The sequence below is a fragment of the Nomascus leucogenys genome, chromosome 20 (genome assembly GCF_006542625.1).
Source record: "Nomascus leucogenys isolate Asia chromosome 20, Asia_NLE_v1, whole genome shotgun sequence".
Lineage (NCBI taxonomy): Eukaryota > Metazoa > Chordata > Mammalia > Primates > Hylobatidae > Nomascus > Nomascus leucogenys.
The window spans coordinates 30,193,941-30,209,105 of record NC_044400.1 but is presented as its reverse complement, the minus strand read 5'-3'; the positions used below and the strand labels follow the sequence as shown (position 1 = coordinate 30,209,105).

Here is a 15,165-nt window from a genome sequence, read left to right as displayed (position 1 = left end):
GACTAAGAAATTTAAGCACTTAACCAAAGTTGACATAGCTAATTCTAAATTCACTGTTTTGTTTTGTTACCTATCAAGAAAAAAAAATGCTGGCCAGGCACGGTGGCTCAGGCCTGTAATCCCAGCACTGTGGGAGCCCGAGGCGGGCGATCACAAGGTCAAGAGATGGAGACCATCCTGGCCAACATATTGAAACCCTGTCTCTACTAAAAAATAAAAAAAATTAGCTGAGCGTGGTGGTGTGCATCTGTAGTCCCACCTACTCGGGAGGCTGAGGCAGGAGAATCACTTGAACCCAGGAGGCGGAGGTTGCAGTGAGCTGAGATGGAGCCACTGCACTCCAGCCTGGCAACAGAGCAAGACTCCATCTTTAAAAAAAAAAAAAAAAATGCTGCCTCTTCAGACTTGGAGTAAATTTGTGAATACTGGGCTAACCCATATCCCTGAGATTTGGATTCTGTGTGTTTTTGTCAGGACCTCAACCTTTGTCGACTTGGATAAACAAGAAGCTGATCCAGAGCGTCAGCAGACAGTACCTGTGAGGATTTCAGCTACGCGTTCTGTCATTTTCTGAATCACGAGTCTCAGGATTCCACCCTCCAGGCTCAGCAGCAGGGTCCCCGAGCCCTCAGACAGCTCTGTGGACAGAAGCAGACCATCCTTGTTCCATGTTCGAAACTGGAAACTCACTGAGAGCCCATCAATTTGGGGGGTGCCGGGCAGCAGCAAATAGCTGCCGCTGGAGTTGACAAATGTGATGGGCACAATCTGTGGTTCGGAGCAGGAAAAAGTGACATTGCCCTGGAAAACAATAAAAGTCAAACATATAAAAGCCATTTTTTATTCTGCAATCTGACAGCTGATATAAACAACCACCTGGAGCTGACCTTAATTTCAGGATCATTCCACATTCAGCGGCAAGATCTTAAAGAAGAAAAAAATGTCGGCTTTGTTCAGACACACTCACAAGATCGTTTTCCGTTCATGTGTTAAGGATCACAATGCTATCTGCAAAGAGGGCCATCTGAGAGTCCCAGAAGGAAGGGGGATGGAAGTATCCACACTTTCTAAGGGGCGTAAAAATAATTACATACTCATTATATAAATACCTATGGTAAGTCAACTATGTGCCAAGCTCACAATATGGAACGTGCTAAAAAAGGGATAGATACCAGCTCCCACGGGAGCCGGGCAGGAGAAATAACTGGACAAGCAAAGGTTATGCGAGGGAAAACAAAACAAAGGAAGGAATTAAGAAAGGGGTGGAGTGGGGGTACCTTGACTAGCGTTTTCAGCAAAGAGCACAGTTTGTGCAAAGGCTTGAAGAAATTAGCAAAACAGCATCCCTACGGAATTCCATGGAACCTGCCATTTCTAAGTAGTTAGTGGGACACGAAGGTCCGGGTAGCATAAAGGAGGTAAGTCTGGAAACGTGAGGAGAGGCAGAGCTTGAAAGCCCTCTGATGCTTCATGAATAGTTTTCATTCCAACTTAGAAACAGTGCAGTGACATGGGCCGTATATTTAACTTAGTAAAAGTATTTTCAATAACATAAATGAGGAGTGAATGAGAGAGGACTGGTCTTGGGGAATATTAAGTGTGCATCGAACCCAAAAGAAGAGTAAGAAGATTATTCTTTGCATAGCAAAAAAAGGTAAGGATCCCACAAGGGGAACGCCCTAACCTGAATGGCTACCTGAATTTAACTTTCCACAGAAGTGGCCAGGTGGCAGAGTTAGATACATAGTACAGTTCTCAGTCCCGGAGCAGTGTAATGGTTTGATTCCAAAAACCTCTACCTGGAAGAACATCCGTAGGTCCCATGTTTGTTTGTGATAGTCTCGTATTCTTGAAAATGAATAACAGTCCCCAAACAAACTTCTACCAGTAGCACATTTCTAATGATTCATCCATCAGTCACACTGCTATGAGCATATTATTGCATGAATCATTTGTTGTAGTTGTTTAGATGTTTTCTTCCCTTCAAGCTAGATCCTCACAAGTTAATTAATGTGTCAGATGGTAAGGCCCTTAATATCCATCAAGCAGTCAGCCACAGTACATATCACCCCACTGTGCCAGGCAATAGGATAGGCACTTACATACATATCTTGTGAATTCTGCGCAACAATGCAATAATGTATTATTTTCTTCGTTTAAAGGATGCACAAACCAGACTTAGAATAAATAACTTAGCAAAAGCCATGTGCCTAGTTAGCAGGGAACATGGGAGACAAACCCATGTTTGTCTAACTTGGAGGCTTTTGCTTTTAGCCACCATCTCTGATACCTCCATCCTCTGCACTGAGTGCTACCATTTAAAAAAACCCACCAAGTTGCTCTCGGTATCTCACAGTTGTTTTAATTTGCATTTTTGGATCTCTGGTAAATTCCCTTTCAAGAATAAAAACATCACCAATGATGGCCAACTCATTGTGGTAGGGCTGTCTTTTGTAAGAAGCCAAATCATAAATGCTCTGCAGAGAAGCTAGGAAGCAGTAATAACTTTTATTTATATTTTCCTTTCCTGAGGTCAGTATCATTTTGTAAAAACAAATCTGCCAAAGCACAGCTGCATTCAAAGTCTGAGGTTGTGTAGAGTGAGGATGTTCACAAAGATGAAGAAGGCAAAGGCATAGGAGGTTGCAAAAGTATCCCCTTTCCAGGAGTTATCTAAAACCTAGTTTAGCTTCACCCGAGCCCTCTTCTGAGTGTTCTCTGGATCACAGCCATGGAAGGCAGCTTCAGGACAGTGGAGGACTAGAGGAACTGAGATTCTTTCCTTATTTGATCAGTTTGCTCACATCTGACCAGAGGCCTGGCTCTCTTTCCTCAGTCTCCCTTCATTTCATTGTTTAATGGGCTTAACTTATTGAGCACAATACAGGGTTGCTCAGAATCTAAGGAGTTCCTGGATTGGTCCTCCAGAGCAAGGGCTTTAAATAAACGCTTCAGAGATTGTCACTATTAAGATAAGGTTGTGAGTGGGGATTCAAACCTAGCTCAACAGAGTGCAGGAAAACTTTGAAATGCACTGGGATATGCTTTCTGTCCTTGGACAGTTTCCTCGCTCACCTTAGGCCAGCTTCTCTCTCCCTTCCCCCGATTCCCTTCACACTTCCCTCTATCATTCTTGCCCCTAAGCAGCCACTCCAGCTATCTAAAACTTCTTTGTCTTTAGCGCATGCCTCTACTATATTCTCTAAGGGCAAATCCAAAGGCAAGTAGGAGAGAAAATATGTGGGTGGATGGGAAATTCCTTCTACACAGAATCTGACCCAGCTCTCTGGGCACACGTGAGTGTTTGCAGTTCAGTTTCCTGTCACACAGCTGCTGTGTGCCACTATTTTGGCAGTCCTGTCTCAGCTGTGCTTACTGCTGACAGAAATTACGTAGAGTGTTAAGGACCATCGGTGCCACCCCCATTCACCAAAGTGAGGCAAAAAAAGAAAAATGAGCTGCATGTAAAAATGCTACTTTTGAAATCAACATGGACTGACCATTTTCAATAATGCCATTTGTGTCTCCAGAATCTGTCTCAAGACAGCATTTGAGGAAGTTCCCACCAGCCATTTAGAAAAGCCATGTGAGAAGACATTACTTTAGAATTGTGTCAAAGGAGACATGGCAAATGGTCAGTGGCCTACATTCTACCCCATATACCTTTTAATCTCTTTCTTCAAATATCATTCCTCCTATTCCCGAGAAGGAAGTTTCATTCCCCAAAGCCCCTTTGTCCCTCTGTATGTTTAATTCCATTCAAGATTTCAACATTCATTCAAGATTTTTCAAGCATTATAAAATTGTGCTAAGCACACGGATTAGTTAATTGTACACATAAATGTGACCTGATCCTTTGCATGCTATAGTAATTAAATTCACTTTATGTAGTTACTCTAATTTACTGTAATTGGTACAAAGTGTGCCTGGCAAGGAAGGGTGCATTGATCAAACCTTCAAGGTAAAACCACTGGCCTTGACCTCATAAGTGAGATTGAAAGGAAGTCAGTGAGCTGCCATGGGCCCTTTTTTTCCTCCCTATATCTTATAAGAACTCCAGGGTCTTTCATTGTCCAAAAGGGAAGTCACTCTTCAAGGAAGGAACGAAATCCTTGGGGTCTGAGTGCTTTTCCTTAACACACCCTCAAAGCTCCAGTTGAACCCTGGATTCCTCTGTCTGACTGTGACTGCCGTTTCAGATGATAATGGGACCTCCCCAGGGCAGCAACTGCCACAAGTCACTGGTCCCTCCAAGTGTATGTCTCCTATTATTCCTAAGATGGTAGTTCTTAGTGCCCTATATTGTCACTCTCATACATGCCCCTTCTCCAACAGCCAAGATGTTCAGATGTGCTGGGCCAAAGATGGAGTAGATGTTTGCCCCTAGGGATCCCCAAACAATGTCTATTTTTTTCTGACAAAAGACCCTTTCCTTGATCTAACTCTAGTCAGGCTCCTCTGAGTCCTCCCTTGGACTAGGTGTGACGTATGGACTCTGTCCATGGCCCATTTTTTCCAATTTCAGCAAGAATTCTGCAGAGTCAGTATACCAAAACCTCCCACCTTGGTCTCACCTCCTTGGATATATTATCACACTTGCCTGCCTTCAACAAAGCTCCTGTTGGGCTAGTTTATCAAAGAAGTACCCTACCTCTAAGTAATTTTCCATTCACTGACCCCCACCCTACTCCTTGGCTATAAATCCCCACTTTTCTTTATTGTATTCAGAGCTGAGCCCAATCTTTCCTCCTACTATAAGACCCCATTTAGTAGCCCCCCTTATCTTCTCTAACAATTGTAAAGAAAATTGTTTTTGTTTTTTCAACACTTCTCTAGAGACCCACTACAGTCTTTCCCTGGTCAGCTTGACTGTGCCATGCGGTGCCCGGATTAAACATTATTTCTGGGTTTGGCCCTGTGTGTTTCTGGATGAGATTAGTATTAAAATTGGTGGACTTGGCAAAGTACAGTGCCTTCTCCAATGTGGGTGGGTATCATCCCCTCCATTGAGGGCATAGAGCAAAATGCACAAGAAGAAGGAATTTGTACTTTTTTGTTTCCTTCCTCCCTGCTTTTTCGCGAAATTTCATCTCATCTTCTCCAGCATTCAGGCTGGGATTTACACCTTCCAGTACTCAGGCCTTCAAACACAGACCAGCACTGACTTTCCTAGGTCTGCAGATCATGAGACTTCCCATACTCTGTAGTCCAGTGAGCCAATTTTTCATTATAAATCTCAATCTCTCTTTCAAATCTATTTCTCTTTCATATATGTATTCCACATATATAGAGATCCTGGCCCTACTTTTCTGGAGAACCGTGATTAATACCAATAGCAATGTGGGAGAGTGAGAAAATAAAACAGATCCATGAGAAATTTGCCGGTAGAATTGATAGAAAGTGCTGACTGAGGAAGAGGCTGGAGGGGCAAGCATGGTTCCCATTCTTCTCTGAGAGCACAGTGGATTTCAAACAGGAAAGCACAGATGGCTGCTGACTACTGATAGACCATCACCTCCCTTGAATTGTGTCTCTGGTCATCAGCACTACCCTCACTAGAGTGAAGAGATACACTAACAGCAAAGTTGTCCTCTAGACACACGTTGTGCCTTCCTTCCTCCACCAGGCATGACCTTTTCATTCCTCTGCACCCTCCATCCCCACTTTTGCCCTGCAGGGCCCAGTAAGCCTTCTGTGCTTGCCCATGCCCAGACCTTTCCTGACATCCATCCCACGATGGCTGCCTTCTCCATGGGCTTCTGGTGGTGTGTGCTACCTGTGGAAATCTATTATATTTTTTATACTGCCTTGTAATAATTAGCTACTTTTTGATAACTGCCTATGCCTTACATAATAGGTTTACAATTTGGTATGGAGCATCTTGCTCTGAATTCTGAAAGAAGTGAGAGTGTTAAATTTAGGCAGAACTAGATTCCTGTTAGAAATATTTACTGGAAAAAAAACATGCTTTTCTCTGGTCCTCATTGTTTCCTTCATGATCTGGGGAATAATAGTAGAGGGATGATTTAAGACCACATGAGACCACGTGCAATGTATCTAGCATTGCTCCTGGCTTACTTTCTCTTTTCCCAGTTCTGACACTTTTCTGGGTGGCCAGAGGTGAGTCAATTCTAGAGGCTTAGGTTTCTTTTTTGTAACCTGAGGCTATTGAACTGGAGGGCCCTAATACCCCCACTTGTTCCCCTAACCTAGGGTGTCTGAGACTCAAGACCCATATCTTTACCATCTGTCTTGTCTTTGGAGAGGATTTAGGGATCATCTGAATCACTCTGTTTTTGGCATGAGAAGTGTAACCAAGTATTTACGTTTTAGAAGACTTTTTCTTTGAACGATTCAGGCTATAAAGAGGGAAACTTAAGCCTCGTCCTTAATAATTCCTGTCTTGATGCAGGAAAGAGGGCAATAATCACAATCCATGATAAGTATATTAAAATAAAAAGGAAGTGAGCAAAAGATGATACATTTTTACATGTTAAAGAAATAAGAAGGCCAAGCGTGGTAGCTCACATCTGTAATCCCAGCACTTTGAACGGCTGAGGTGGGAGGATCTCTTCAATCCAGGAGTTTGAGATCTGCCTGGGCAACATGATGAGACCCAATCTCTATTTAAAAAGTGAATAAGAAGCCTGATATTTTAAAACACACTTACAAGAGTATAATAACCAATTGACTGATTATGCTTTCCCCTCCCCTCCTCCTCCTCAGAAACTGTAGCCTAAAATATTTCACAAAGAGAAAGCTAGATTAATGCTGAGCTGTATGAGGAACTACAATAGTTGCAACTTTCTTGCAGAAGATAAAATGGGAGAAATTATATGCAGCCACTTAGACAGGTGCCAGTTCAGGGACTATGCAATGAAAACCAGAGGGAAACAGTGAGAGAGAATCAAGTTCCTAAGCAGCACCTTCCTTGCAGACGTATTCAGGCCATTCTGCCACCAAACCAGAAGTGTGCCATAGGCTGATGGAAATCCAATAAAACCCATCCACCTAAAAGCTTTCCTCTGTGGCAGAGAAACTCATCCAGAAGGAGATATTGCAGTAATAGCATAATTACCATGATCATATCATGACTGATGGACAGGAGTGTCATGGCAGGCAGAAAGTTTACTTCCTCAAGACTTTTGACACAGAGAACACAGTAGTATTTAAGTCTTTGTCATGTGACTACAGAACGAATCAAATGAATTTACACTTATCCGCTACACAGACGAACAACTTCAGAAGATGCTGCTCTGCTGATAGACACAAGGATGGAACCACTGCAGTGGTCTGAATGTGATTGTATAATAGAGAGAATAGACTGAAATGTATTGAACAGGGAGCTCAAGCCTCCATGTTAGTCAAACATTCCTAAACCTGGACTCTCGTATGTTCATTGGTCACTGGGTATTTTAGCCATGTCTCAGCATGTGGCATAGAAACCATAATTTACTAAGCTAGAACAAGTACCTATAAGAAATGAGAAAAGAGACATTCTTAACAAATGGCTTTATTTGTACTCATTTCCTGGCTATATGATTAAACATAATCCTTTGGTTATTTCACTTGAGGTCACTGATGTACATGAAAAACTTTAGAACTTAGCAACAAAAGACAATTCTGCTTGAATTTCCCATTTGGATGCTGGCTTTGCCTTATATCTCTGCTAGGAGTCCGTGCTCTTTCAAGACTTTTACTGACTTACTTGCCAACCCTATGTTGGCTGCATAGACAATAGGTTATGCTAAAGTGAACCATCACTGATAAATGGCTCAGAGGTATTTCTATTAGTGGGAATTATACCTCTAGTCAAACATTGGCCAGTTATTTAGGATATTCAAGCACACTCTCATTTCACTACCCAAAGACACCTATTACTATTTACTATTAGTGACTCAAGCCATTTAGCTATTTTGTGGAAGACTCCAGAAAGTTGTTGGCTGCTCTGCTTTAAATGAAAACCTGAATATAAAAAAAGCTATAAATAAAAAGCATGTGAAGACCATGCAAGATCCATGGTCTCTCGTGGATTCTCAACCAGGCTGTCACCACTGCTTCAAACACTGCTTATCAGCTCAACAGTAAAGCTCTGGTCTGACCTTGAGTCACCTGGGAAGAATAAAACAAGAATAAGGGACTTCTCTTTGTTGAAAAAAGACCTGAGGTTATAGATCCAGGTAGCTGTGGATAGGCTACGACTGAAAGGAGACTGCATCTGAATCCAGTCTGGTGACTAAGGCAGAAGCCAGAGAAAGGGGATGCATGGGTTGGTGAGGAAGATGGAAGGCAGACAGACAGTCTACTCCCATTGAGACTCCTCCACTGTAGGGACAGTGAGGTCCTGGCACATCCTTCATTATTCCTGAGAGGAAATAATAAGTCAGGTGTGGTTGTCCCGCCACTCCAGGAAACTAATTTTTAAGACCTGAAGAGAATACAGCAGGCCCAGCTTGAAGTTCTGCTTACCTTGGCTATTTTTCAAGTTTCTTATGTGTGACACTTCCAAGGGTTACATTACTGTGCTGAGCTGTTATTTACAAAAACTTTTTCATTGTGGGTGTTTGTTTTGTTTTTCATCATCATCTAGAAACCACAACACCCTGGTGAGTAAAAAATAAAGCTAGCAGTGCAAAGCTGAGCTTCAATCATGAGGCATCAAACAAAGCCAATCAAGCATTTATAAGCTGGAGAAAATGATCTTGATTCAATCTAATTTGCGGGGAAAGATTTCAAAGCCAGTTCTTGATTTTCCAAATGAGTACAACCATTTCTAATTTGATTTGTCTGAGAACTACCAGCACTGACTGGCATGCTGTCAGCAAATGTAGGGAAAAGACTGCCCTGTGAGCTCAAGCTACGTTCCTATACACAAACTCAGGGAGACTCGGGAATCAAATTAAGGCTCTTTTTCATTTTTGGGAAAGACAGGCTCCTTCATTTTTTTATTGACTTATTTAGCAGTTCTCTATTTAGCAGTTCATATGGGCCACCTTGATTCTCATGACAAAAGATACAGTGAAGGAGTGAGACAGACTCAGACCCGCCCACCTAGAGCTTACATGGCAGTAGGATAAGGGTCATGGAACATGTCATCACAGCTATGACCAAGTGCCATGAAGGAGATGTGTATTCTGCTGGAAGAGCATGTAACAAAGCATTGTAACAGGGCTTTATGAGGTGCCTTTGGATTTGAGCTTTGTAGGACAAGTAAGAAGGAGTGAAGCTGGGAATAGGACTTGGGTGGAGGAAGAGAAAACAGGGAAGGGAGTGAAGCTGGGAATAGGACTTGCATGGAGGAAGAGAAAACTGGAAAGGACAAGTACTGAAAAGAAGTCCATAATGCATATTAGGAATTTAAGTGAAACTAAACACGTGGCATTACTATGAACAGGCAACATTCTGCTTCTGCCAAAGGAGGCCTCCAAGGATAAAGATCATGTACATTGGGGTTTCATTTGAGAGACATCCAGGAGAGACACATTTTTAGAATTGGAAGGAAGGCCCTGCTAATGGCCATGGTGCATGGACAGGCTGGAAGATGGTTCCCTGCATGGCCTCTCCGCTGGCCTCTCAGCAGCTGCCTATGCACAGGCACCAGTAAACAGGGAACTACTAGAGCCACATGCTGCCTTTGGCTTCAGAGATGGTCTCTTGTCTTTGCTTCTTTTTTTTTGCCCCCCCAAATCTACTTTTTAATATCCATTAGCAAATATTGCACAAAGCTATTTGGAACTATGAATCAAGAAGCTCAAAAATATTATTTTTTTACTCTACTTTCACTTCTAGAAGTCTTCGGGAAATAATTTGAAATTGGACTAAGATTTACACACTGAGAACCATTATTTATAATAATACAAAACTGGATCTGAAATTATAGAAATATTTAAGTAAATTATGGTATATGTATATGAAAAACTATTTTTCCACCACTAGTAGCGATGTTTATGGCAAGCAAGAAAATTGCTTATAACATTAAATTGAACAAATAGAATACAAATTTTCACATATGAATCAGGTGAAATATACCTATATAAATATGTAGGCATAGAACCATGACTAATATACTAAATAGTGGCTCTTTCTGGGTGGTGGCATTATGGCAACTTTTATTTCCATACTTAAAATATTTTGTATTTCCAATGCATTTAAAATAAAGAGGTATAGCTTTATACTAGGAGTTTCAGTTAAACAGTTTTCTGTATGTGAATTCATCTGAAGGCTTTCATGACAAAAATATTCAGGATCAGTAATTGCTATTAGGAAATTAGTGTAGATTACTGAAAGAAATAATAGCAGTTAATCCAGGTAGGAATAGAAGCATCTAGATTTGAAACCCAATGACTACTACTTTTCAAATGATTTCTATTCTTGCATAATTTCAGAGTTGCTTGTCTCCTCTACTGCAATCTTTAGTTATGCGTCTAGTCTACTCACATAAGGCAAAAGCAACAAGTCATTATAATAGTAAGGTGTGATGGTTAAATGTAGGTGTCAACTTCACTAAATTAAGGAATACCTAAAAACCTGGTAAAGCATTATTTGTGGGTGTCTCTGTGAAGGTGTTTCCAGAGACATGTGAGTCTGAGTGGACTAGGAGGGGAAGATCTGTCCTCAGGGTTGGCAGGCACCATCCAACCTGCTAGGGGCCTAGAGAGAACAAAAACAGAGAAAAAATGAACATATTCATCTATCTGCAGGAGCTGGGATGTACTCTTCCTCTCCTGTCCTTGAACAACAACTCCAGGCTCCTCAGCCTTTGGCCTCTAGGTCTTACACTGGTGCATCCCACCCCCTTGGGTTCTCAGGACTTTGGCCTCAGCCTGAGAGTTACACTGTTGGCTTCCCTGGTTCTCCAGCCTTCAAACTTGGAGTTAGTCATACTATAAACATCCCAGTGTCTCCAGCTTGCAAATGGCCTCTTGTGAGTCCTTTCAGCCTTAACAGCCATGTGAATCATTTCCCATACCCCCCCACCCACACACACAGGCACACACACACACACAGACACAAACATACACACACAGTCTCCTATTGATTCTCTCTAGGGAACCCTTACTAACACACAAGGCTAAAGGAAGTGGAGTGTGTGTGTGTGTGTGTGTTTATGGTTTTCTTTTGTCTCCAAACCGCTTTTTTTTAGCCCACAAACAAAACAACTTTCCACTTCACATACAAGTATATGCTGCTTTTCTAGACTAAATTTACTTTAATCAGGAATAAATATTCTTAGCTCTGAAAATATGAGTACCTTTGTTCTTGAGTAAAAATAGAAAAAATAGCAAGTGTGTGTGAAGGGAAAGTACCATCAACTGGCCTGGAAAATAAAACAAATTTTCAGCCCAATAATGAGTATGTTATAGAAGTCAACTTCTCAATTTAATCAGTAATATTTATAACACAGGAAGGAACATATGTAATTATCTTTAATGAAGTACTTTTAAGTTAAAAAATTAATTAAGGCAGGATGCAGTGGCTCACTCCTGGAATCCCAGAACTTTGGGAGGCCGAGGCAGGCGGATCACGAGGTCAGGAGATTGAGACCATCCTGGCCAACGTGGTGAAACACCGTCTCTACTAAAAATATAAAAAAATTAGCCAGGCATGGTGGCACACGCCTGTAGTCCCAGCTACTCGGGAGGCTGAGTGAGGCAGGAGAATCGCTTGAACCTGGGAGGAGGAGGTTGCAGTGAGCTGAGATCGCACCACTGAACCCCAGCCTGAGTGACAAAGTGAGACTCTGTCTCAAAATAACAATAATAATAATAATTAAATATTTTTAATTAAAAATTAAATAAAGAGAGGCTGCAATGCAAGCATAGCTCAACATATGCAAATCAATTAAAGGAATTAAGGATAAAAATCTTACAATCATCTTGATAGATGCAGAAAAGAATATTTGACAAAAGTCAACATCCCTTCATGAAAAAACTCTTAATGATTTAGGTATAGAAGGAATGTATCTCAACATAGTAGAGGCTATATAAGACCATATAAGACAAACCTGTAGCTAACATCATACTTAACATTAAAGGTTGATGGCTTTTCATCTAACATCAGAAACAAGACAAACCACTTCTGCTGCCTCTATTCAACAGGGTACTGGAAGTCCCAGCCCAAGAAGTTAGGCAAGAAAAAGTAAAATTATTAAAAAATCCAAATCAGAAAAAAGTAAATTATCTATGTTTGTAGATGACATGATATTATATATTAAAAAATCATAAGGAAGCCACCAAAAATTTACTAGAACTAATAAATAAATTCTATAAAGTTGCAAGATACAAAATCAACATACAAAGATAAGTTGAATTTCTATACACTAACAAACTATTTGAAAATAAAATAAGCAATCTCATTTATAATAGCATCAAAATGGAAAGATATCCCATGTTCATGAGTCATAAGAATAAACATTGTTAAAATGTTCATACTACCCAAAATCATCTGTATATTTAATATAATCCCTATCAAATTTCCAATGACAGTCTTCATAGAAGTAGAATAAAAAAAGTCCTTACATTTGTATGAAACCGAAAAAGACTTCAAATAGCCAAAGTAATCTCGAGGAAAAAATACAGCTGAAAGCACCACATTTCCTAATTTCAAGGTATACCACAAAGCCATGGGACTCAAAACAGTATGATGCTGGCATACAAACAGACACATAGATCAATAGAACAAAGAACTCAGAACTCAGAAATAAACTTATTGCACAGTGGTGAAAGAATAGTCTCTTCAACCAGTGGTGTTGAGAAAAGTGGATATCCACCTGCAAAAGAATGAAATTAGGTCCTTGTCTTATAACACTCACAAAGCTTAATTTGAAATGTAATACAGACTTAAATATAATACCTGAATCCATAACACTCTGAGAAGAAAACATAGATAAATATATCCTTGACATTGGTCTAGGCAATGACTTTTTGGATATTACACTAAGAATACAAGCAACAAAAGCAAAAATAGACATGTGGGATTACATCAAACTAACAAACTTCTGCACAGCAAAGGAAGCAACAGAATGAAAAGGCAACCTACAGAATGGGAGAGAACATTTGCAAGCTAGTTATCTGATAAGAGGGTACTATACAAAATATGCAAGGAACACATAATATAACTCAATAGCAAAAAACAAAACAAACAAAAAAAAACAAATAATCTAATAAAAACAGCAAAGACCTTCATTAGAGATTTTTCCAAAGAGGACATTGTAGTGGCCAACAGGTATTCATATTGCTAATTGTTTAGGGAAATGCAAATCCAAACCACAATGCAAGTTTAAACCACAATAGGTATTATCTCATACCTGTTAGGATGGCTGCTATCCAAAAGAAAAAAAAAAAAGATACAACAAGTATTGGTGAGAATGTAGAGAAAGGGAATGCTTGTACATAGTTGGTAGTAATGTAAATTGGTACAGGCATTATGCAAAACAACAAGGAGGTTCCCTAGAAACCCAAAGGTAGATCTGCCATATTAGCAATTCCACTTCTGGGTATACATCTGAAAGAAATGAAATCAGTATCTCAAAGAGATATGCACACTCTCATGTTCATTGCAGCATTATCTACAATAGCCAAAACATGAGAACTACCTAAGTGTCCCTCAACAGATAATAAAGAAATTGTGACATCGCTCTCTCTCTCTCTCTCCATATATGTGTGACATCTCTCTCTCTCTCTCTCCATATATGTGTGTATATATATATATACATTCATAAATAAGAATATATATATTCACATACATATATAAGAAAGAGGAAAACCATACTATTTGTGGCAACATGAATAAATCAGGAAGTCATTATGCTGAGTTAAATAAACCAGACATAGAAAGACAAATATGTGGTAATTCAAGAGGTCAAGCTCATAGGAGCAGAGAATAGAACAGTACTTGTCAGGGTTAGAGGGTAAGAGAAATGGAGATACATTAATCAAAGGGTACAAACTTTCAATTATAAGATGTTCAAACGAGTTCCTGGGATCTAATTTACAGCATAGACGATGATGGTTGTGTTAATTAACTTGATTGTGGTAATTATTATACAATGTATATGTATATCAAATTATCACATTGTACCCCTTGAATATATATACTATCTTTGTTTTTCAATTAAATGTTTTAAAATAAAAAAGTAAAAGGAAATCTGCTACTGAAACACTGACATTTGGGGTGATATCCCAGGTCAATGCTGTCTAACAAATATAATGCATACCACATAATTAATTTAAAATTTTCTAGTAGCAGTATTTTAAAAAAATTTTTTAAAAAACAGATTAACAACTTAAATTTTAATACAGGGTTATTTAGCTCAGTAGATGCAAATATTATTTAAATATACAATCAGTATTAAAAACATTGCGTAATAATTATATAAAATTATTTTACTTTTATATGAAATCTTAAAAATCTGGGATGCCTTAAAACACATCACAATTTGTACCACACATACTTACTTCAAATGTTCAATAGTTACACATGACTAGTGGCTACCATATTGAACGACACAAATCTAGTGCATCATTATAGTAATGACAGTTTTGCCAATTTTGACACTAAGATAGAAATTGTTTTACTTCTTACATAATAACTCTCATATACTGATCTTTATTGTCCGAAGAGATTGTGGAGAGATCCCTAGTTATATACAAAAAATTAATTATTATTCCTGCCCTTTCTTCCCGTCTGCCTTTCTTCCTTTCCTTCTTTTCTTTTTCTTTCTTTCTTTCTTTCTTTCTTTCTTTCTTTCTTTCTTTCTTTCTTTCTTTCTTTCTTTCTTTCTTTCTCTCTCTTTCTTCTTTCTTTCTTCTCTCTCTCTCTCTCTTTCTTTCCTTCCTTCCTTCCTTCCTTCCTTCCTTCCTTCCTTCCTTCCTTCCTTTCTTCCTTCCTTCCTTCTCTTTCTTCTTTCTTTTTTTTTCCTGAAATGGACTGTTGCTCTGTTGTCCAGGCTGGAGTGCAGTGGTGCGATCTTGGCTCCCTGCAAACTCCACCTCCCTGGTTCAAGCAATTCTCCTGCCTCAGCCTCCCAAGTAGCTGGGACTATAGGTGTACACCACCATGCCTGGCTAATTTTTGTATTTTTAGTAGAGATGGGGTTTCACCATGTTAGCCAGGCTGTTCTTGAACTCCCGTTCTCAGATGATCTGCCTGCCTTGGCCTTCCAAA

General features: G+C 39.8%; 1 protein-coding gene across 1 annotated transcript in view; it reads right to left on the bottom strand.

Annotated features, from left to right (window-relative positions):
- Positions 1-15,165, bottom strand: part of CNTNAP5 (contactin associated protein like 5) — an 885,765-nt gene that overhangs the window by 415,826 nt on the left and 454,774 nt on the right. Inside the window, exon 8 of the mRNA XM_030800870.1 lies at positions 537-801. Within this exon, the coding sequence (XP_030656730.1) occupies positions 537-801 (265 nt within the window). The remainder of the gene's footprint in view (positions 1-536; positions 802-15,165) is intronic.